This window comes from Dysidea avara, chromosome 4 (genome assembly GCF_963678975.1).
Source record: "Dysidea avara chromosome 4, odDysAvar1.4, whole genome shotgun sequence".
NCBI lineage: Eukaryota > Metazoa > Porifera > Demospongiae > Dictyoceratida > Dysideidae > Dysidea > Dysidea avara.
The window spans coordinates 30,973,295-30,990,183 of record NC_089275.1 but is presented as its reverse complement, the minus strand read 5'-3'; the positions used below and the strand labels follow the sequence as shown (position 1 = coordinate 30,990,183).

General features: G+C 39.5%; 2 protein-coding genes and 1 long non-coding RNA gene across 4 annotated transcripts in view; 1 reads left to right on the top strand and 2 right to left on the bottom strand.

Annotated features, from left to right (window-relative positions):
* Window positions 1-143: 143 nt before the first annotated feature.
* On the bottom strand, window positions 144-2,003 carry LOC136253749 (52 kDa repressor of the inhibitor of the protein kinase-like). The gene has a single exon (XM_066046408.1). It carries the CDS (start codon window positions 1,749-1,751, stop codon window positions 144-146), a length of 1,608 nt encoding a protein of 535 aa, XP_065902480.1. The 5' UTR covers window positions 1,752-2,003.
* Window positions 2,004-6,801: 4,798 nt separating this feature from the next.
* Window positions 6,802-16,889, bottom strand: part of LOC136253748 (hemicentin-1-like) — a 74,270-nt gene continuing 64,182 nt past the window's right edge. Inside the window, exon 22 of the mRNA XM_066046407.1 lies at window positions 6,802-6,859. Coding sequence (XP_065902479.1) covers window positions 6,841-6,859 — 19 coding nt within the window. The 3' untranslated portion in view covers window positions 6,802-6,840. The remainder of the gene's footprint in view (window positions 6,860-16,889) is intronic.
* Window positions 14,563-16,293, top strand: LOC136254649 (uncharacterized). 2 transcript variants are annotated; one of them, XR_010700620.1, is made up of 8 exons: window positions 14,563-14,991; window positions 15,040-15,138; window positions 15,217-15,566; window positions 15,613-15,723; window positions 15,778-15,820; window positions 15,875-15,925; window positions 15,973-16,057; window positions 16,110-16,293. It is a non-coding gene; the product is annotated as an uncharacterized lncRNA (long non-coding RNA). The 2 variants fall into 2 exon arrangements; XR_010700619.1 differs by having other exon boundaries at window positions 14,565-14,991; window positions 15,773-15,820.

The following is a 16,889-nucleotide window of genomic DNA, read 5'->3' as shown; positions in this document are numbered from 1 at the left end:
ACGGGACTATGTAGTTATACACATAATATTATCATGATAAAGAATTTGTACACTATAAAAGTGTTAATTGTTATCGCTATTAAACTGTAAGTGGTTTAAAAAAATGTTACAAGTGCCAAATCATAATAATAATTATGTGAATTTCAGGGTAGTGAATCCAGCTCGAGTCTACGTGGATGTTGTGTGGCAAAAGTATCTACTACACTGTCAAGATCTATTGGAGTGTCATAGTGTATATGCATTAATGCCAAATGGGAGAGCCGATCTTTTCCCATTGATGCCCTTAGAAAATTATTTAAATGCCTCAATCCACTTGCACTCCTCTCACATTCGCAGGATGTTACTGGAATGGTACAAGCAATCTGTAAAAGTACAAATATGTTGGGAAACATATCCTTGTCACACTCCTTTAGTGCTTCTCCAGCTGATGATGGTCTTTCTCTGGTTTTCTTACCAGTATAGCGATTTTTCCAACGCTTAAGTTCCATTTGGAATAGTTCTGGGGATGGAAGATCTGCACTGTATTTGGAAACAGCTGTTTCAAGGTTAATATTCTTTCTGCAAAAAATAGATGGCACAAGCCCTAACAGCATAATAGCAGTAACAGATGAATCACAGAACTGCTGGTCCAAGAAAGAAATTATGTGGTCCAGCAGTGGTATTGCTACATTCCTTTGAAAGTATTCACAAGGATTATCTGCTGCAGCATTGCTACGATGCTTCTGCCTAGAGGCAATGCGTGGCATTTGAATGGTGCAATCTACTTTTTCTGCAACTCTTTTGCTGTGTTCAAATATCTTAGCAAACCCAGAGTCAACATTTTTCCGCTCAAGGCTGTAAGTTTTGGTAATCTCTGTAATTTCTTCATGAGCTTCAATAATATCAAGTGTACGTTTCTGTAGCTTTACTGTGATACCAGCTAAGTGTGAGAGATATTGGTAAGTTGTAAGAAAGACTACAATAAATTCAAAGCTGATGATTCCTGCTAGCAGTTGTTGTGCATCACTACGGCTTGTTGTACCCCAATCTGAATAGGTGGTGCCATACTTTTCCATGTGCCATTTGTAGCCGATCAGCTCCAAAGCCTCAGTAATGAACACATATGCCTGATAGAAGTGTTGATAAGCACTCTGCCGTTCTGCCCATCTGGTCCTGCAAACATCCAACAAGGGTTTTCTTCTTGTCTCATCGACCACATTTTGCCTTATAATGAGTTCTAAAACACCCATTCGCTTTGGACTGTACAGAAAAAACTTACTGCAGCTTTGCATCCGATCAAGAACATTGCATACTTGTGGTAATTTACAACTTTTGCTGATAACTAAATTAAGACAATGGCCATTACAATGTACATACGTAGCTAATGGGGCTGCCTGCTTAATACGTGCTTGGACACCTACCGAATCTGAAGCCATGTTGCTAGCACCATCATACCCCTGACCACGCATGTTTGATGCTGGAATTTGGTTCTTACTTAAGAAGCCTAATATGACTGCAGAAATTGCCTCACCTGTTATTCTTACTAAGGGCAGAAATGCCAAAAATTCTTCCCTGATTGTATTCTGCTTATGATCAAAAAATCTGACACATAAAGCTAGGTACTCCACATTGTGGGATGTTACCTCATCTGCCAGAATAGCATAAAATGGAGATGCATTGACATCATCTACTATGCCTTGGAATATTTGCTCACCTATAACCTCAATCAAATCATTCTGACTTTGAGGAGAGATGTATGTTGCATTTCTCATTGCAGGAGTTTCCAGATGTTTCCTTAATATATCATCATTTGTAGCTAGCAATTTTAGTAGAGCAAGAAAATTTCCTGGATTACCTGGTGTTTCAGGTTTCTCTGCATCTCCTCGCAAGGCTATGCACTGTTTGCCACAAAACAGCACAGCGCTAGCCAAAGATTTCAGAATGCTACGGTTGCATTCGATATTTGCAGCTTTGCGAGCATCTACCTGAGATGTGATGGAGACATCTGGATGCTCAACATTATATTTGAAGCTATCAGCCAGTTCCATGCATTTTTGATGATACAAAGAATTTTCATGCTCCTTAGCCTTTTCACTTTTTTTGTTCCACGCATGGAATGGCTTGTTAACAAAGCTTCCTTTGGACAAATCAGTGCAGAAAATGGCACATATGATGCAGAATACTCCATCAACCTGCTCACTGTACACCATCCAAGGATGCAGTGAAAGCCATGCAGGTTTGAAACTGCGATTGCAACCACCAACATGCTGTGTTGGAAATGCATGGTCCTTGTGTGGAATTTTATGGTTTGTAAGCAATTCATACTTTTCAGCCACCGTCAGCGAGTGCACTGCAGCAGAAAAATCAGCAGGTGACGTAGCCTTAGAATAGATTATGCCAATGTCCATTTGGACAAGGCTTGGTGTTTTGCTAGGTTGTGGCACATCAGTTGCTTTCACCATTTGAGACTCAGAAGCTGATGATGATGCAGGGGTAAGTAGTGATGGTGGAGTATGGCTACTGGTAATATCTTCAAACGGATTTAAAATGACTTCCGTTCCTATAATAGATTAGAAGAATGATTTATTGTGAGCCATCAGTTTCATACTATGTATTACGTACTCATACTATACATTACACTGTATTTCTACTATACATGGTATACTGAGTTGATAATTTAATGACAATTAAAATTATTAGCACAATCTATTGTTTATATGTTGTGCATTGAATTATTATCAGTGGAAAAGAGTGGCATACTTTGCTACTCTGTTCATAATCTTGTGTACTTTCCTACACATTCTCTTCACATACACACAAAAAGAATTATAGTAGTGGTGTGTAGACTTATTAGTAATCCTAATGAAGCAATGAGCTACATAAAGATTTGACATAACTGATAAGCTGCTGGCTGAATTATTTTTAAATGATTAACTTTGAACAATTTCTCGCAAGCCAAAAGTTACTGTTATCCATATACAGAAAGTGCAAAACTGTTAGTTAAACATGAAAGTTGAGGCAAAAAGTTTGAGTATAATTGTGAGTACAATAGGTAAACTTTTTGAGCAGTGCAGCATAGCATAATAGGTAAAATGAAAGGCTGGTGCTTAACTTTGAAGCTTCATAACTTTTTGATCATGGCATATAATAGCCTGAAATTTTCCATGGGTGTAACTACAATATCTGGCTGCATTCTGGTACTAAGAGCAAGAGTATAAGGAGTCAAGTGTTACATAATTTTGTTTGCTGGTATGTAAATGTGTGGAAAAGATACCTTTTCGCAAATCCGGTCACCTATAGTTTACAGCATACGTATACAGCTTGTATGATTCACAAACTGTATAGAGAAATTTCTTTATAGTTGCTCACTATGGAAATGAATATACACTATCAAGACACACGGTAGTGTGTCGTGCGGCCCAAGAAGCCGGCGCGCAACACCCTTGAGTATATTGACAGGAAGAACGAAAATGCAATTTTCGCACCTCCGTAGCTCTGTGCTGCCTTGACGAAACAAGACGATTTTTGCTGTGGACACGCCCTCCAACATCAGTACTCCACATTCCAAATTTGAGCGAAATCGCTTCAAGCGTTCCCGAGATATGCGACTTCAAAAATTGGCTTAGTTTCTTGGGGGTTTTTTTCTTCTTATTTTTCTTCCTCTTTTCGCACACTTACAAAAACTGCTATAAAATGCGAACGCCATATCCGATTGCCTTGAAATTTAGTACACTGAAGGGGGGTATAAAGGCGCATCTCTGTACCAACTTTGGCTAGAATACAATAAACAGGAAAAGAGTTATGATTGATTATTCACGAAAAATAACACCAATATGTTGTCACGCCTACAGGGTAAACCGCGTATAGGAAGTAGCTGAAAATCGGTTGGTGAATAGGTTAACTATTGAACCTCAAACCTTTTGTGGTTTGAAAGAAATCGAGCTAAAATCCAGGAAGATACAACGAAAAAACCAACAGTGTGTAACAATTACGCAATCGAGATTAGCTAATAAAAAATTACTGCTTGCCACGCCTACCAGATAAACCGCTTGGAGTAATGCTTTGAAAATCGCTGCATAGATGGAGTAATCATCTTAGAAAGGCTCTTCAATGGTGTAGAAGAATCAAACTTAAAGCCACGGAGTTATAACACGAAATCCAACTTGGTGCAGCAAGTGCGAGATCGAGATACTCTAATAGAGCAGTCATCCTAATAGAACAGTCACCCTGAAGAGAATTCAAGAGATCAGCTAGAAACAAGTAACCTGTATAGAGATCAGCTACAAACAAGTCATCCTGCAGAGAGATCAGCTACAAAGAAATCACCTTATAGAGAGTTCAGCTACAAATAAATTACTCTGTAGAGAGATCGGCTACAAACAAATCAACCTGCAGAGAGATCAGCTACACACAAATCAACTTGTAGAGAGATCAGCTACAAACAAATCACCCTGTAGAGAGATCAGCTAGAAACTAGACACAATGTAAGGAGTTCAGCTACAAGCGAATCACCCTGTAGAGAGTTCAGCTACAAACAAACCAACCTGTAGAGCGATTAGCTAGAAACAAATCACCCTGAAGAGAGGTCAGCTACAAAAAATCACCCTGTAGAGATATCAGCTAGAAATAAATCATCCTGAAGAGAGGTCAGCTACAAAAAATCATCTTGTAGAGAGATCAACTACAAACAAAACTCTTTGCAGAGAGTTCAGCTACAAACAAATCAACCTTTAGAGTGATCAGCAACAAACAAATCAACCTGTAGAGAGATCAGCTACAAACTAGACACAATGTAAGGAGTTCAGCTACAAGCAAATTACCCTGTAGAGAGTTCATCTACAAACAAATCAACCTGTAGAGCAATCAGCTAGAAGCAAATCATCCTGAAGAGAGGTCAGCTACAAAAAATAACCCTGTAGAGAGAAACAAATCACCCTGAAGAGAGGTCAGCTACAAACAAAACACTTTGCAGAGAGTTCAGCTACAAACAAATCAACTTTTAGAGTGATCAGCAACAAACAAATCAACTTGTAGAGAGATCAGCTACAAACAAATCAACCTGCAGAGAGATCAGCTACAAACAAATCAGCTTGTAGAGAGACCAGTTACACACAAATCAACCTGTAGAGAGATAAGCTAGAAACAAATCACCCTGCAGAGAGTCCAGCTACAAAGAAACCACCATGTAGAGAGTTCAGCTGCAAACAAATCACCTTATAGAGAGTTCAGCTACAAACAAATTACCCTGTAGAGAGATCGGCTACAAACAAATCAACCTGTAGAGAGATCAGCTAGAAACTAGACACAATGTAAGGAGTTCAGCTACAAGTAAATCAGCCTGTAGAGAGTTCAGCTAAAACAAATCAACCTGCAGAGAGATCAGCTACAAACAAATCACCTTATAGAGAGTTCAGCTACAAACAAATTACCCTGTAGAGAGATCGGCTACAAATTAATCAACCTGCAGAGAGATCAGCTACACACAAATCAACTTGTAGAGAGATTAGCTACAAACAAATCACCATGTAGAGAGATCAGCTAGAAACTAGACACAATGTAAGCTGTTCAGCTACAAGCAAATCACCCTTTAGTGAGTTCAGTTACAAACAAATCAACCTGCAGTGAGATCACCTACAAAAAAGCACCCTGTACAGAGTTCAGTTACAAACAAATTACCCTGTAGAGAGATCAGGTAGAAGAATTCACCTTGTAGAGAGTTCAGCAACAAAGAAACCACCATGTAGAGAGTTCAGCTGCAAACAAATCACCCAGTAGAAAGATCACCTAGAAGAAGTCACCTTGTAAAGAGTTCAGCTACAAAGAAACCATCATGTACAGAGTTCAGCTACAAAGAAACCACCATGTAGAGTGTTTAGCTGCAAAAAATCACCTGTAGAGAGTTCGGCTAGAAACAAATCACCCTGTAGAGAGATCAGCTAGAAGAGGTCACCTTGTAGAGAGTTCAACTACAAAGAAACCACCACATAAAGAGTTCAGCTGCAAATAAATCACTTGTAGAGAGTTCAGCTACAAATAAATCCCCCTGTAGAGGGATCAGCTAGAAGAAGTCACCTTGTAGAGAGTTCAGCTACAAAGAAACCATCATGTAGAGAGTTCAGTTACAAACAAATCACCCTGTAGAGAGATCAGCTAGAAGAAGTTACCTTGTAGATAGTTCAGCTACAAACAATTCACCCTGTAGAAAGATCAGCTAGAAGAAGTCACCTTGTAGAGTGTTCAGTTACAAAGAAACCATCATGTAGAGAGTTCAGCTGCAAACAAATCACTCTGTAGAGAGTTCAGCTACAAAGAAACTGCCATGCAGAGAGTTCAGCCTCAAATAAACCACCTTGTAGAGAATTCAACTACAACAAATCACCCTGTAGAGAAGAAGTTACCTTGTAGAGAGTTCAGCTACAAAGAAACCATCATGTAGGGAGTTCAGCTACAAAGAAACCACCATGTAGAGAGTTTAGCTGCAAACAAATCACCTGTAGAGAGTTCAGCTAGAAACAAATCACCCCGTAGAGAGATCAGCTGGACGAAGTCACCTTGTAGAGAGTTCAGCTACAAAGAAACCATCATGTAGAGAGTTCAGCTACAAAGAAACCACCATGTAGAGAGTTTAGCTGCAAACAAATCACCCTGTAGAGAGACCAGCTAGAAGAGGTCACCTTGTAGAGAGTTCAGCTACAAAGAAACCATCCTGTATATAGTTCAGCTACATTTCAAGTCACCCAGTAGAGAGATCAGCTGCAAAAAAATATCCTGTGGGGAATAATGGGCATGTAATAAATATATATATATAATTTGTATAATTACCAATAAAATCAAAAATAATTGAAGTATTACAAATCTTCTTTAAGTTCTTTTCTTCTTCCTGTGGTAAAGAAAAAAACACATGGGTTAAAAAAGCCCCAAAGCCAGCCATAGGCCGGCTTTGCAGTATACAAATACAAAAAGAAGTGATATCTAATCCAAAACAGCCAAGCTGTAAAAAAAGTGTGCGGCCCCCAAAAAGGCCATGGTGAAAAAAGATGTGAAATCCAAGGTGGCGGTCAAGAAATGGCTGTGATGGTAGGTTAATGGTTAAATTTTAATAACAACAATTCAAGTGAATTTTGTGCCACTTGGTCTTGGCACCAAATTCACCTGAAATGTCGTTATTAAAATTTAACCATTAACCTACCATCACAGCCATTTCTTGGCTGCCACCTTGGATTTCACATCTTTTTTCACCATGGCCTTTTTGGGGGCCGCACCGTTTTTTTACAGCTTGGCTGTTTTTGATTAGATAATATTTGCAGTAATTAGTTTGTGATATATAAATGAAATATCTCTTACATAATATTTATTTATGTATTTTATTTAGTTATTTATTTATTTATTAAGGCTTTGCAGCACAAGTGCTGAAGGTCTGTAGGACACCTGGTCCTACAGCCTGTTCGAGCGCTAATTGGATGGCTGCAGGTTCGAGGCTGCCCAGGTCCAGTCATGGATTTTTTCTCCTTTCTACATCTTTTCAAACACACTTTATGAAACAACTTTAAACAGGCTGTAGGACCAGGTGTCCTACAGACCTTCAGTACTTGTGCCGTAAATCCTTAATATCAAGACACACGGTAGTGTGTCGTGCGGCCCAAGAAGCCAGCTCGCCACACCGTGAGTATATTGACAGGAAGAAAGAAAACGCGATTTTCACACCTTTGTAGCTCCGTGATCCTTCATCCGATTGGAACCAGTTTTGCTGCAGAGGTGCCCGCCAGGTAGGCCACCCCACATACCAAATTTGAAGAAAATCGCCTTAGCCATTTCCGAGATATGAGTGCCCAAAAGTTCGTTTTTATTTCTTCATTTTCTTCGTCTTTTCGCACACTTTGAAAAATTGCTATAAAACCCAAACGCGTATTCCAATCGCCTTGAAATTTAGCACACATAAAGGGAGTCCAATGATGAATCCTAGTATAAAATTTGGTGCAAATTCGGTGAATGGTTCAGGAGTTATGATCGATTATTCGCGTATAACAAGATCGATTTGTTGTCACGCCTACAGGGTAAACCCCTTCATGGAATGAGTTGAAAATTGGTTTGTGGATAGATCAACCATTGTAGGAATGCCTTTAGGTGGTTTGAAAAGAATCGAAATTAAGATCATGGAGATATGACATGAAACCTAAGGTGTGTAACAATTGCGCGATCGAGATTCGTGAATAAAAATACCAATAATTTTCACGCCTACCAGGCAAACCGCTTAGAGCAGTGAGCTGAAAATTGGTATGTAGCTGGAATAGTCATCGTAGAAAGTCCTTGCCGTAGTACAGAACAATCGGTTTACAAACCATTGACTTATGATTCCAAAGCCAACTCTGTGTAGCAAATGCGAGATCGAGATACTCTAATAGAACAGTCACCCTAATAGAGCATTCACCTAGTTCATGACTTACTCCATTATAGATTGCAAGTTATGCTGTAGGGAGTTCAGCAGCAACCAGTTAATATTTTAGACAGTTCAGCTACAAGCAAGTCACCTTACAGAGAGTTCAGCTACAAAGAAACCAACCTGTGGAGAGTTCAGCTACAAACAAATCACCCTGTAGAGAGTTCAGCTACAAACAAATCACCTTGCAGAGAGTTCGGCTACAAAGAAACCATCATGTAGAGAGTTCAGCTGCAAACAAATCATTCTGTAGAGAGTTCAGTTAGAAGAAGTCACCTTGTCGAGAGTTCAGCTACAAAGAAACTGCCATGTAGAGAGTTCAGCCTCAAACAAATCACCCTGTAGAGAATTCATCTACAAACAAATCGCCCTGTAGAGGGATCAGCTAGAAGAAGTTACCTTGTAGAGAGTTCAGCTACAAAGAAACCATCACGTAGAGAGTTCAGCTACAAAGAAATCACTATGTAGAGAGTTCAGCTAGAAGAAGTTATCTTGTAGAGAGTTCAGCTACCAAGAAACCTTCATGTAAAGAGTTCAGCTGCAAACAAATCACCCTGTAGAGAGATCATCTAGAAGAAGTTACCTTGTAGATAGTTCAGCTATACAAACTAATCACCCTGTAGAGAGATCAGCTAGAAGAAGTTACCTTGTAGATAGTTCAGCTACAAACAATTCACCCTGTAGAGAGATAAGCTAGAAGAAGTCACCTTCTAGAGTGTTCAGTTGCAAAGAAACCACCATGTAGAGAGTTCTGTAATAAATACATGTATTATATATCTAATCCAAAACAGCCAAGCTGTAAAAAAAGAGTGCGGCCCTCAAAAAGGCTATGGTGAAAAAAGATGTGAAATCCAAGGTGGCGGCCAAGAAATGGCTGCGATGGTAGGACAATGGTAAAAATTTTAATAGCAACAATTCAGGTGAATTTTGTGCCACTTGGTCTCGAAGTAGCTATAGCTTGATAACATATCAGCTGTTGTTATTTAGTATGAAAATATGTGTTATTGCTACAAGCATGACTTTGTTTTTATGCTGAAATCACATACAATAAGGTCCTTCATACTGTTAATCCAGCAGTACAGCTATATACCATGTAAGATAAAATTCCTCTACTCAAGTCTCAAGCTGAATTAATGCTAAAAATGTGTATTTGTAGTAGTGGATAATGCATAGGATTTCACCAGGGTTTGTGAGAGCAAAGGGTGGTTTAAGTACAGTATAACCGTGGGATGCAGTCACCATGGGATTTTTTCATGAATTTCCAAACAGCTTTCATTAAGCAATGGCAGAGTATAAAAGATTAAATACGTACACGTAAATATAATTGCCTTGCTACCAGAGCTTGACTGGACATGCAGGTATGTATATATCAAATGCTATAGTTTTAAAGATGTTTCAGACATAACAGTATGATGCAATCTGATGAAGTACTGCAATTTAAAATCAAATTGTAGCAGTGAAAAATAACTTTTAGTATAGTATGTTTACATTCACCATTACCGTGGAGCTTAGCAGCCAAAGATTACACATAGTTAGCTTTGATATGCTAGGTTAGGATGTAAAGAATACAGAATTGCAATATTTGATTGATCAGTTAATCAACAGTGTAGAATTTCAACTATGACATGTTTGGCATGATTGTATGCATACAATATTGGGTAAGATAGCTGTGTTGAAATCACATGCAAAGAAGAGCACAGTGGTCATGGTAATTTTATTACTGTGTAGCAAAACTTTATAGATTACTGTTCTAGCAGTACTATTCTTTCAAATTCCCACATTCAATAAATCAGTCCTGCAAATATAATTTTGACCATGCAGCACTGATTAGTTTTCAGAAGAGCTTAGTTCTTTTCCTTGCTGTTTTTATCTTTCTGTTATGGTACACTTGTTGTATCATAAGCAAACAATTGATGAAATGTACTGTACTAGCTTTTCCTATAAGCAAGTACATTGTTAAATTTCTAAGGGGGTAAGCACTCCTAGATCTGGGCCAATAGGCTGGAAATTGTACACTTCAGAGCAAGCTAATCTAAAGATTCCATCTGTCAAAATACGTACATGCTTGAGGAGAGTGCACATGCACTGCACAACACATCACATCACAATACAGCCTAGGGATATTTGTGGTGGCAGTATGGTGGATTATTGCATGTTTTAAGTGATTGTGGTACAAGTGAATGTAAAATGCAGAGTGGAGATGTGCTTATCTTTATTACAGGACTGCCCGACTGCTCTAATAGAGTAATTGTAAATAAAACACAAAAACATAGACATGTGTTGATAAATATTTAAACTTAAGACCTAATTTATAATTTAATGACTGACATACTTAATTTAATGTCACTTGAAATACTCTAGTCGTAAGATTATTCTAAAGTTTCAAATTACTATTTAAAACACCAATATCGCAAAAGGAATATATCCAAGCCTTGGATGGCTTCCCAGCATGCATGCCAGAGATGGATCCTATCAAAAATTACAATCTAATGTGGTAAGGAACTCACAGAAAAAAATTGGTGCTTTTGCCAGTTGTGTCCACATTTTTTTGCTAAGCCACCTAACTATCTCTACAGGTGACTTGTTTCTAGCTGATCTCTCTACAGGGTGACTTGTTTCTAGCTGATCTCGGTGACTTGTTTCTAGCTGAACTCTTTACAGGGTTTTCTGTTTGCAATTGAACTCTCCACAGGGTGGTTTCTTTGTAGCTGATCTCTCTATGGGGTGACTTGTTTCTAGCTGATCTCTCTACAGGGTGACTTGTTTCTAGCTGATCTCTGGATGACTTGTTTCTAACTGATCTCTCTACACGGTGACTTGTTTCTAGCTGAACTCTCTATAGGGTTATCTGTTTGTAATTGAACTCTCTACAGGATGGTTTCTTTGTAGCTGCTCTCTCTATGGGGTGACTTGTTTCTAGCTGATCTCTCTACAGGGTGAACTTGTTTCTGGCTGAACTCTCTACAGATGATTTGTTTGCAGCTGAACTCTCTTCATGGTAGTTTCTTTGTAGCTTAACTCTCTACTAGGTGATTTCTTCTAGCTGATTTCTCTACAGGGTGATCTGTTCGTAGCTGAACTCTCTACAGGGTGATTTGTTTGCAGGCATTGCAGCTGAACTTTTTATATGATGGTTTCTTTGTAGCTGAACTCTGTACAAGGTAACTTCTTCTAGCTGATCTCTCTACAGGGTGACTTGTTCGTAGTTGAACTATCTGCAGGGTGATTTGTTAGTAGTTGAACTCTCTACAAGGTGATCTTTCTAGCTGATCTCTCTACAGGATGATCTGTTCATAGCTGAACTCTCTACAGGGTGATTTGTTTGCAGCTGAACTCTCTACATGGTGGTTTCTTTGTAACTGAACTCTCTATTAGGTGATGTCTTGTAGCTGATCTCTCTATTGAATGACTAATTGTTTCTAGCTGATCTCTCTATAGAGTTATAACTTTCTCTATAGAGTTATCTAATCCAAAACAGCTAAGCTGTAAAAAAAGAGTGCGGCCCTGAGAAAGGCTATGGTGAAAAAAGATGTGAAATCCAAGGTGGCGGCCAAGAAATGGCTGTGATGGTAGGTTAATGGTAAAATTTTTAATAAGAACAATTCAGGTGAATTTGGTGCCACTTGGTCTTGGCACCAAATTCATCTGAAATGTCGTTATTAAAATTTTTACCATTAACCTACCATCACAGCCATTTCTTGGCCACCACCTTGGATTTCACATCTTTTTTCACCATAGCCTTTTTGAGGGCTGCACTCTTTTTTTACAGCTTGGCTGTTTTGGATTAGACTTCACTTCTTTTTGTATTTGTATAACCTATCTTTTTTTCTTTTCCACAGGAAGGAGAAAAGATGAAGCAGATGTTAAATACTTTAAATATTTCTGATTTTATCAGTAAATGTACAAATTATATATAATATATAATACATGTATTTATTACAGAACTCTCTACATGGTGGTTTCTTTGTAACTGAACACTCTACAAGGTGACTTCTTCTAGCTGATCTTTCTACAGGGTGAATTGTTTGTAGCTGAACTATCTACTAGGTAACTTCTTCTAGCTGATCTCTCTACAGGGTGATTTGTTTGTATACCTGAACTATCTACAAGGTAACTTCTTCTAGCTGATCTCTCTACAGGGTGATTTGTTTGCAGCTGAACTCTCTACATGATGGTTTCTTTGTAACTGAACTCTCTACAAGGTGACTTCTTCTAGCTGAACTCTCTACAGGGTGATCTTTTTGTAGCTGAACTCTCTACAGAGTGATTTTTTTGCAGCTGAACTCTCTACATTATGGTTTCTTTATAGCTGAACTCTGTACAAGGTGACCTCTTCTAGCTGATCTCTCTACAGGGTGATTTGATTCTAGCTGCATGAACTCTCTACAGGTGATTTGTTTGCAGCTGAACTCTCTACATGGTGGTTTCTTTGTACCTGAACTCTCTATACATGATGGTTTCCTTGTACCTGAACTCTCTACAAGGTAACTTCTTCTAGCTGAAATCTGTACAGGGTGATTTGTTTATAGCTGAATTCTCTACAGGGTGATTTGTTTGCAGCTGAAATCTGCACATGGTTGTTTCTTTGTAGCTGAACTCTCTACAAGGTGACTTCATCTAGCTGAACTCTCTACAGGGTGATCTTTTCGTAGCTGAACTCTCTACACGGTGATATGTTTGCAGCTGAACTCTCTACATGATGGTTTCTTTGTAGCCGAACTCACTGCAGGGTGATTTGTTTGTAGCTGAACTCTCTACAGGGTGATTTGTTTGTAGCTGAACACTCCACAGGATGGTTTCTTTGTAGCTGAACTCTCTGCAAGGTGACTTGCTTGTAGCTGAACTGTCTAAAATATTAACTGGTTGCTGCTGAACTCCCTACAGCATAACTTGCAGTCTATAATGGAGTAAGTCATGAACTAGATGAATGCTCTATTAGGGTGACTGTTCTATTAGAGTATCTCGATCTCGCATTTGCTACACAGAGTTGGCTTTGGAATCATAAGTCAATGGTTTGTAAACCGATTGTTCTGTACTACGGCAAGGACTTTCTACGATGACTATTCCAGCTACATACCAATTTTCAGCTCACTGCTCTAAGCGGTTTGCCTGGTAGGCGTGAAAATTATTGGTATTTTTATTCACGAATCTCGATCGCGCAATTTTTACACACCTTAGGTTTCATGTCATATCTCCATGATCTTAATTTCGATTCTTTTCAAACCACCAAAAGGCACTCCTACAATGGTTGATCTATCCACAAACCAATTTTCAACTCATTCCATGAAGGGGTTTACCCTGTAGGTGTGACAACAAATCGATCTTGTTTTACGCGAATAATCGATCATAACTCCTGAACCATTCACCGAATTTGCACCAAATTTTATACAATTTTTTCCCGGACTTGATGGACTGCCCTTGCCTACCACCCCCAGCACATAATTGGCCTGTGCTGGACAAACTGGGACTTTCTTAGTCCACGGCAAACTGTGACTCTGCCCGAATCAGCTCCACGATTGGGGGAGTCTTAACATAGTGACCGATGGATGAGTGGGCTCCGCGGATGCATTGTATGGAGAACCGCAAGAGAGAGAAAGATAGACAGCACCTTAACCACCCCATGACAACAGAGTAATCATCGCCCCACTTATTTGAAAGTTGACGAGCCAAGCGTTGATAAAAAACAGAAGCCTCATGAGCCAGACCACCAGAGGCAGACATTACCAGGGGGGTAAAAGAGGCATGCTCCTCCTCACGAATTCTCTGAGCATACGCGCGTTTCTTAATGTTCTCGTGCCTCCGTAAACAGGAGGCCAGTGATGAGGACGCATTAGAAGCAGCCAGAGGGTTGAACACCCGTGCATCTACAAAACATCTTTCACTTCTTCCACCCCGAAAACCATTCATGGCGATGTCAAGACGGGCACCATCTTGGATATTGGCAGAAGCAGGGTAGTCCTGCTGTGAAACCGGCTGGAGCTCTGGTTCAACAGCTACCTGAGAGCATACTTCAGTCAACAGGGTAGCAGTTAGATCTCTGATCTCATTGTGTCGGATAGAAGGCAAGCCACCCTTGGGACAGGATAAAGTATGCTCCACTGAAAAGGAAGTCCCACATGCACAGTGAGCACACTGTTAAAACAGGGGAGTAACAGTAACTATGGGAGTAAAATATTTTACTCTGAAAGGGGAGTTTGGATTAATAGGAGAGTAACAGTAACCCACTAAGGGTAAAGAGAACTCCAAGTAAGTGAAGGCACCAAACTGAAGAGTTCCCATTACCAGTTAGCTATAGTAGCTAAGGTGAACTCAGTGAGCCAGTATGGCTGAGGCCACATATGAATGAGCCACATGCAGATCAGCTGTCTCACTATGTTATTTTCTCCATTAACTAACCAGTTCAATTCTAGTCAGTCAATGTAAAAAAGGAAAGTAATTATTTAGGCTTCCTTTTCAATGGCAGCCATTTATTCATGTTTTATTTTACAGGCTAACCAAGGCATAGTGAAGGAAACAGACAGTACGAAAACAGGAGGACGAATTGTTACTCAAGATTCAAGAATATATTGAAATACGTATGTATAATTATTAAATACCATTTCTATTACAAGCGCATTATTTAGTGTGAAGAGTATTACCATAGAAACGGCTTCTTTAACAACAGAGCCGTGTTGAGTAGTTGAAAGCGGTTTGCTTCCCTGAGGAATTGTAGTGCTTAAAAGGTGATACTAAAGTGTTTACTTGTTCGTGAATAATTATTGGACGTTCACTAGAGTCTATCTCGTTCATTGTTTCTTCAGGTACGTTTGAGCTCATATCTGAGTCGTCTCGTGTGACACACCGGTTTATTAAACTGGCTCCAACGGAAGTCACCACTGCTCGTGAGGGTTTAGGCGCCTTATTGTGACACGGCAGAAATAGTTCAAGACTCAGGGAAAGAGAATAAAATTCGGCGGACTCAGTCGTATCACTGACTGGTACGTACAGTATTCAGCCCATCCAAGCTCACCGCTAGCTACTAGTAGTCAGTGTGTAAGAAGTTGAAGACTTGAGGGAGGAGAGGAAAGCCACCTAGCTTAAACATGGCGTACATAATCATGTCTGTCTGCCTTCAGTTGACGTTAGCAGCCGGACACAATGATATTGCCTGGTAAGGTCAGTAGCCTGTATCAGTCTTTTTACATAATTACATGCAGATTCACTGGAATTAACTAGTAAGATGTATCATCTGCAGTTAACAAGAATCTTTGATACAATGTACATTGTGTGTCTTCGACTTCATCAACTTTCCAAGTTGTTCTTGACCTGTAAGGAGATAATGTTTATAGTTGCGTAAGCACATATTTACTTTTTTAGCACAGATGTCTCAATGTCACTGAGAACATAGAATTTTTACAACATCCAGTAAGTGTGTTAACATACAGTGACTGTGCATCAATTTGTAAACATATATTACAGGTGCCACAAGAAATCAGTGAACAAATAGAAAAACAAAATGATGAACTCCAGGTAGCAAAAAAGTGCTGTTTTGCATGATAGCAACTGTGCCTTTTTAGTTTACACTACTGATGCTGTTGGTCTGGCAGAATTGTTTTTACAACTTTGTTGGCAACTGTGTGTGACGTACCTTCAGCCATAAAGGTAACAAGTATGGTTGTTGAATATTTCTTTACTATACTGCTATTTACTACAGCTGATCACATGTCATGTGGCAGGAAGTAACTCCAGTGAAGTGTGGCAGTGAAGTGTCGTTTGCTGATGATGAAGCCTTGCTACTGATCTCTTTTTTTCAGTGACTTTCCAATATTATAAAGCTGGATATTTAAATATTTTGTTATAGTTTTGCTGTATGTCTTTAACATCATTTGAGATTTTATACGGAGTTATTTGCAGAATTTCATGGAGTAAAGGAAACGCCTTGCATGCTTATGTGAACTCTCCTAGAGTATCTAGAACTCCCTACAATAGATTTTTCAAAGGGTTCCTGTTACTCCTTTGTGGGGTGTTAGTTACTCTCCACAAAATATAGGGGTGTTAAATCCTCCCTACACTGGGAACTCCCCTAGGGGAGTAACAGTTACTCCTTATTTTTAACAGTGCAGGAGTCCGCTGAGGAGACCACCCATAACGTAGTGCCACGGCATCATGAAACGCGGACTTATGCAGTGCAAAGCCATGTTCCTGTAGGGGCTGGGTGGTAAGCCAGTTGGAGGCCCCTTTGGCTGAGGCTAGATCTAAAGCGCATTGAGAGGAGGGATCCAAGTGGGTACGCAAACTGGAAGACCTATCCGAATAGTTGGAAGATTTGGAATTGCGGATTGCGGACTTGCGAGATAGCTGTTCTGTTTTAACAATAGCCGAATTGGTATCCCGGTCCAGAATGAATTGTGAAAGAGGCTCAGTAATGTGACACGAGGCTGAGTACTCCTCAGCTGCAATAAGAGTTGAGTTTATGATACCCAAACCACCATAT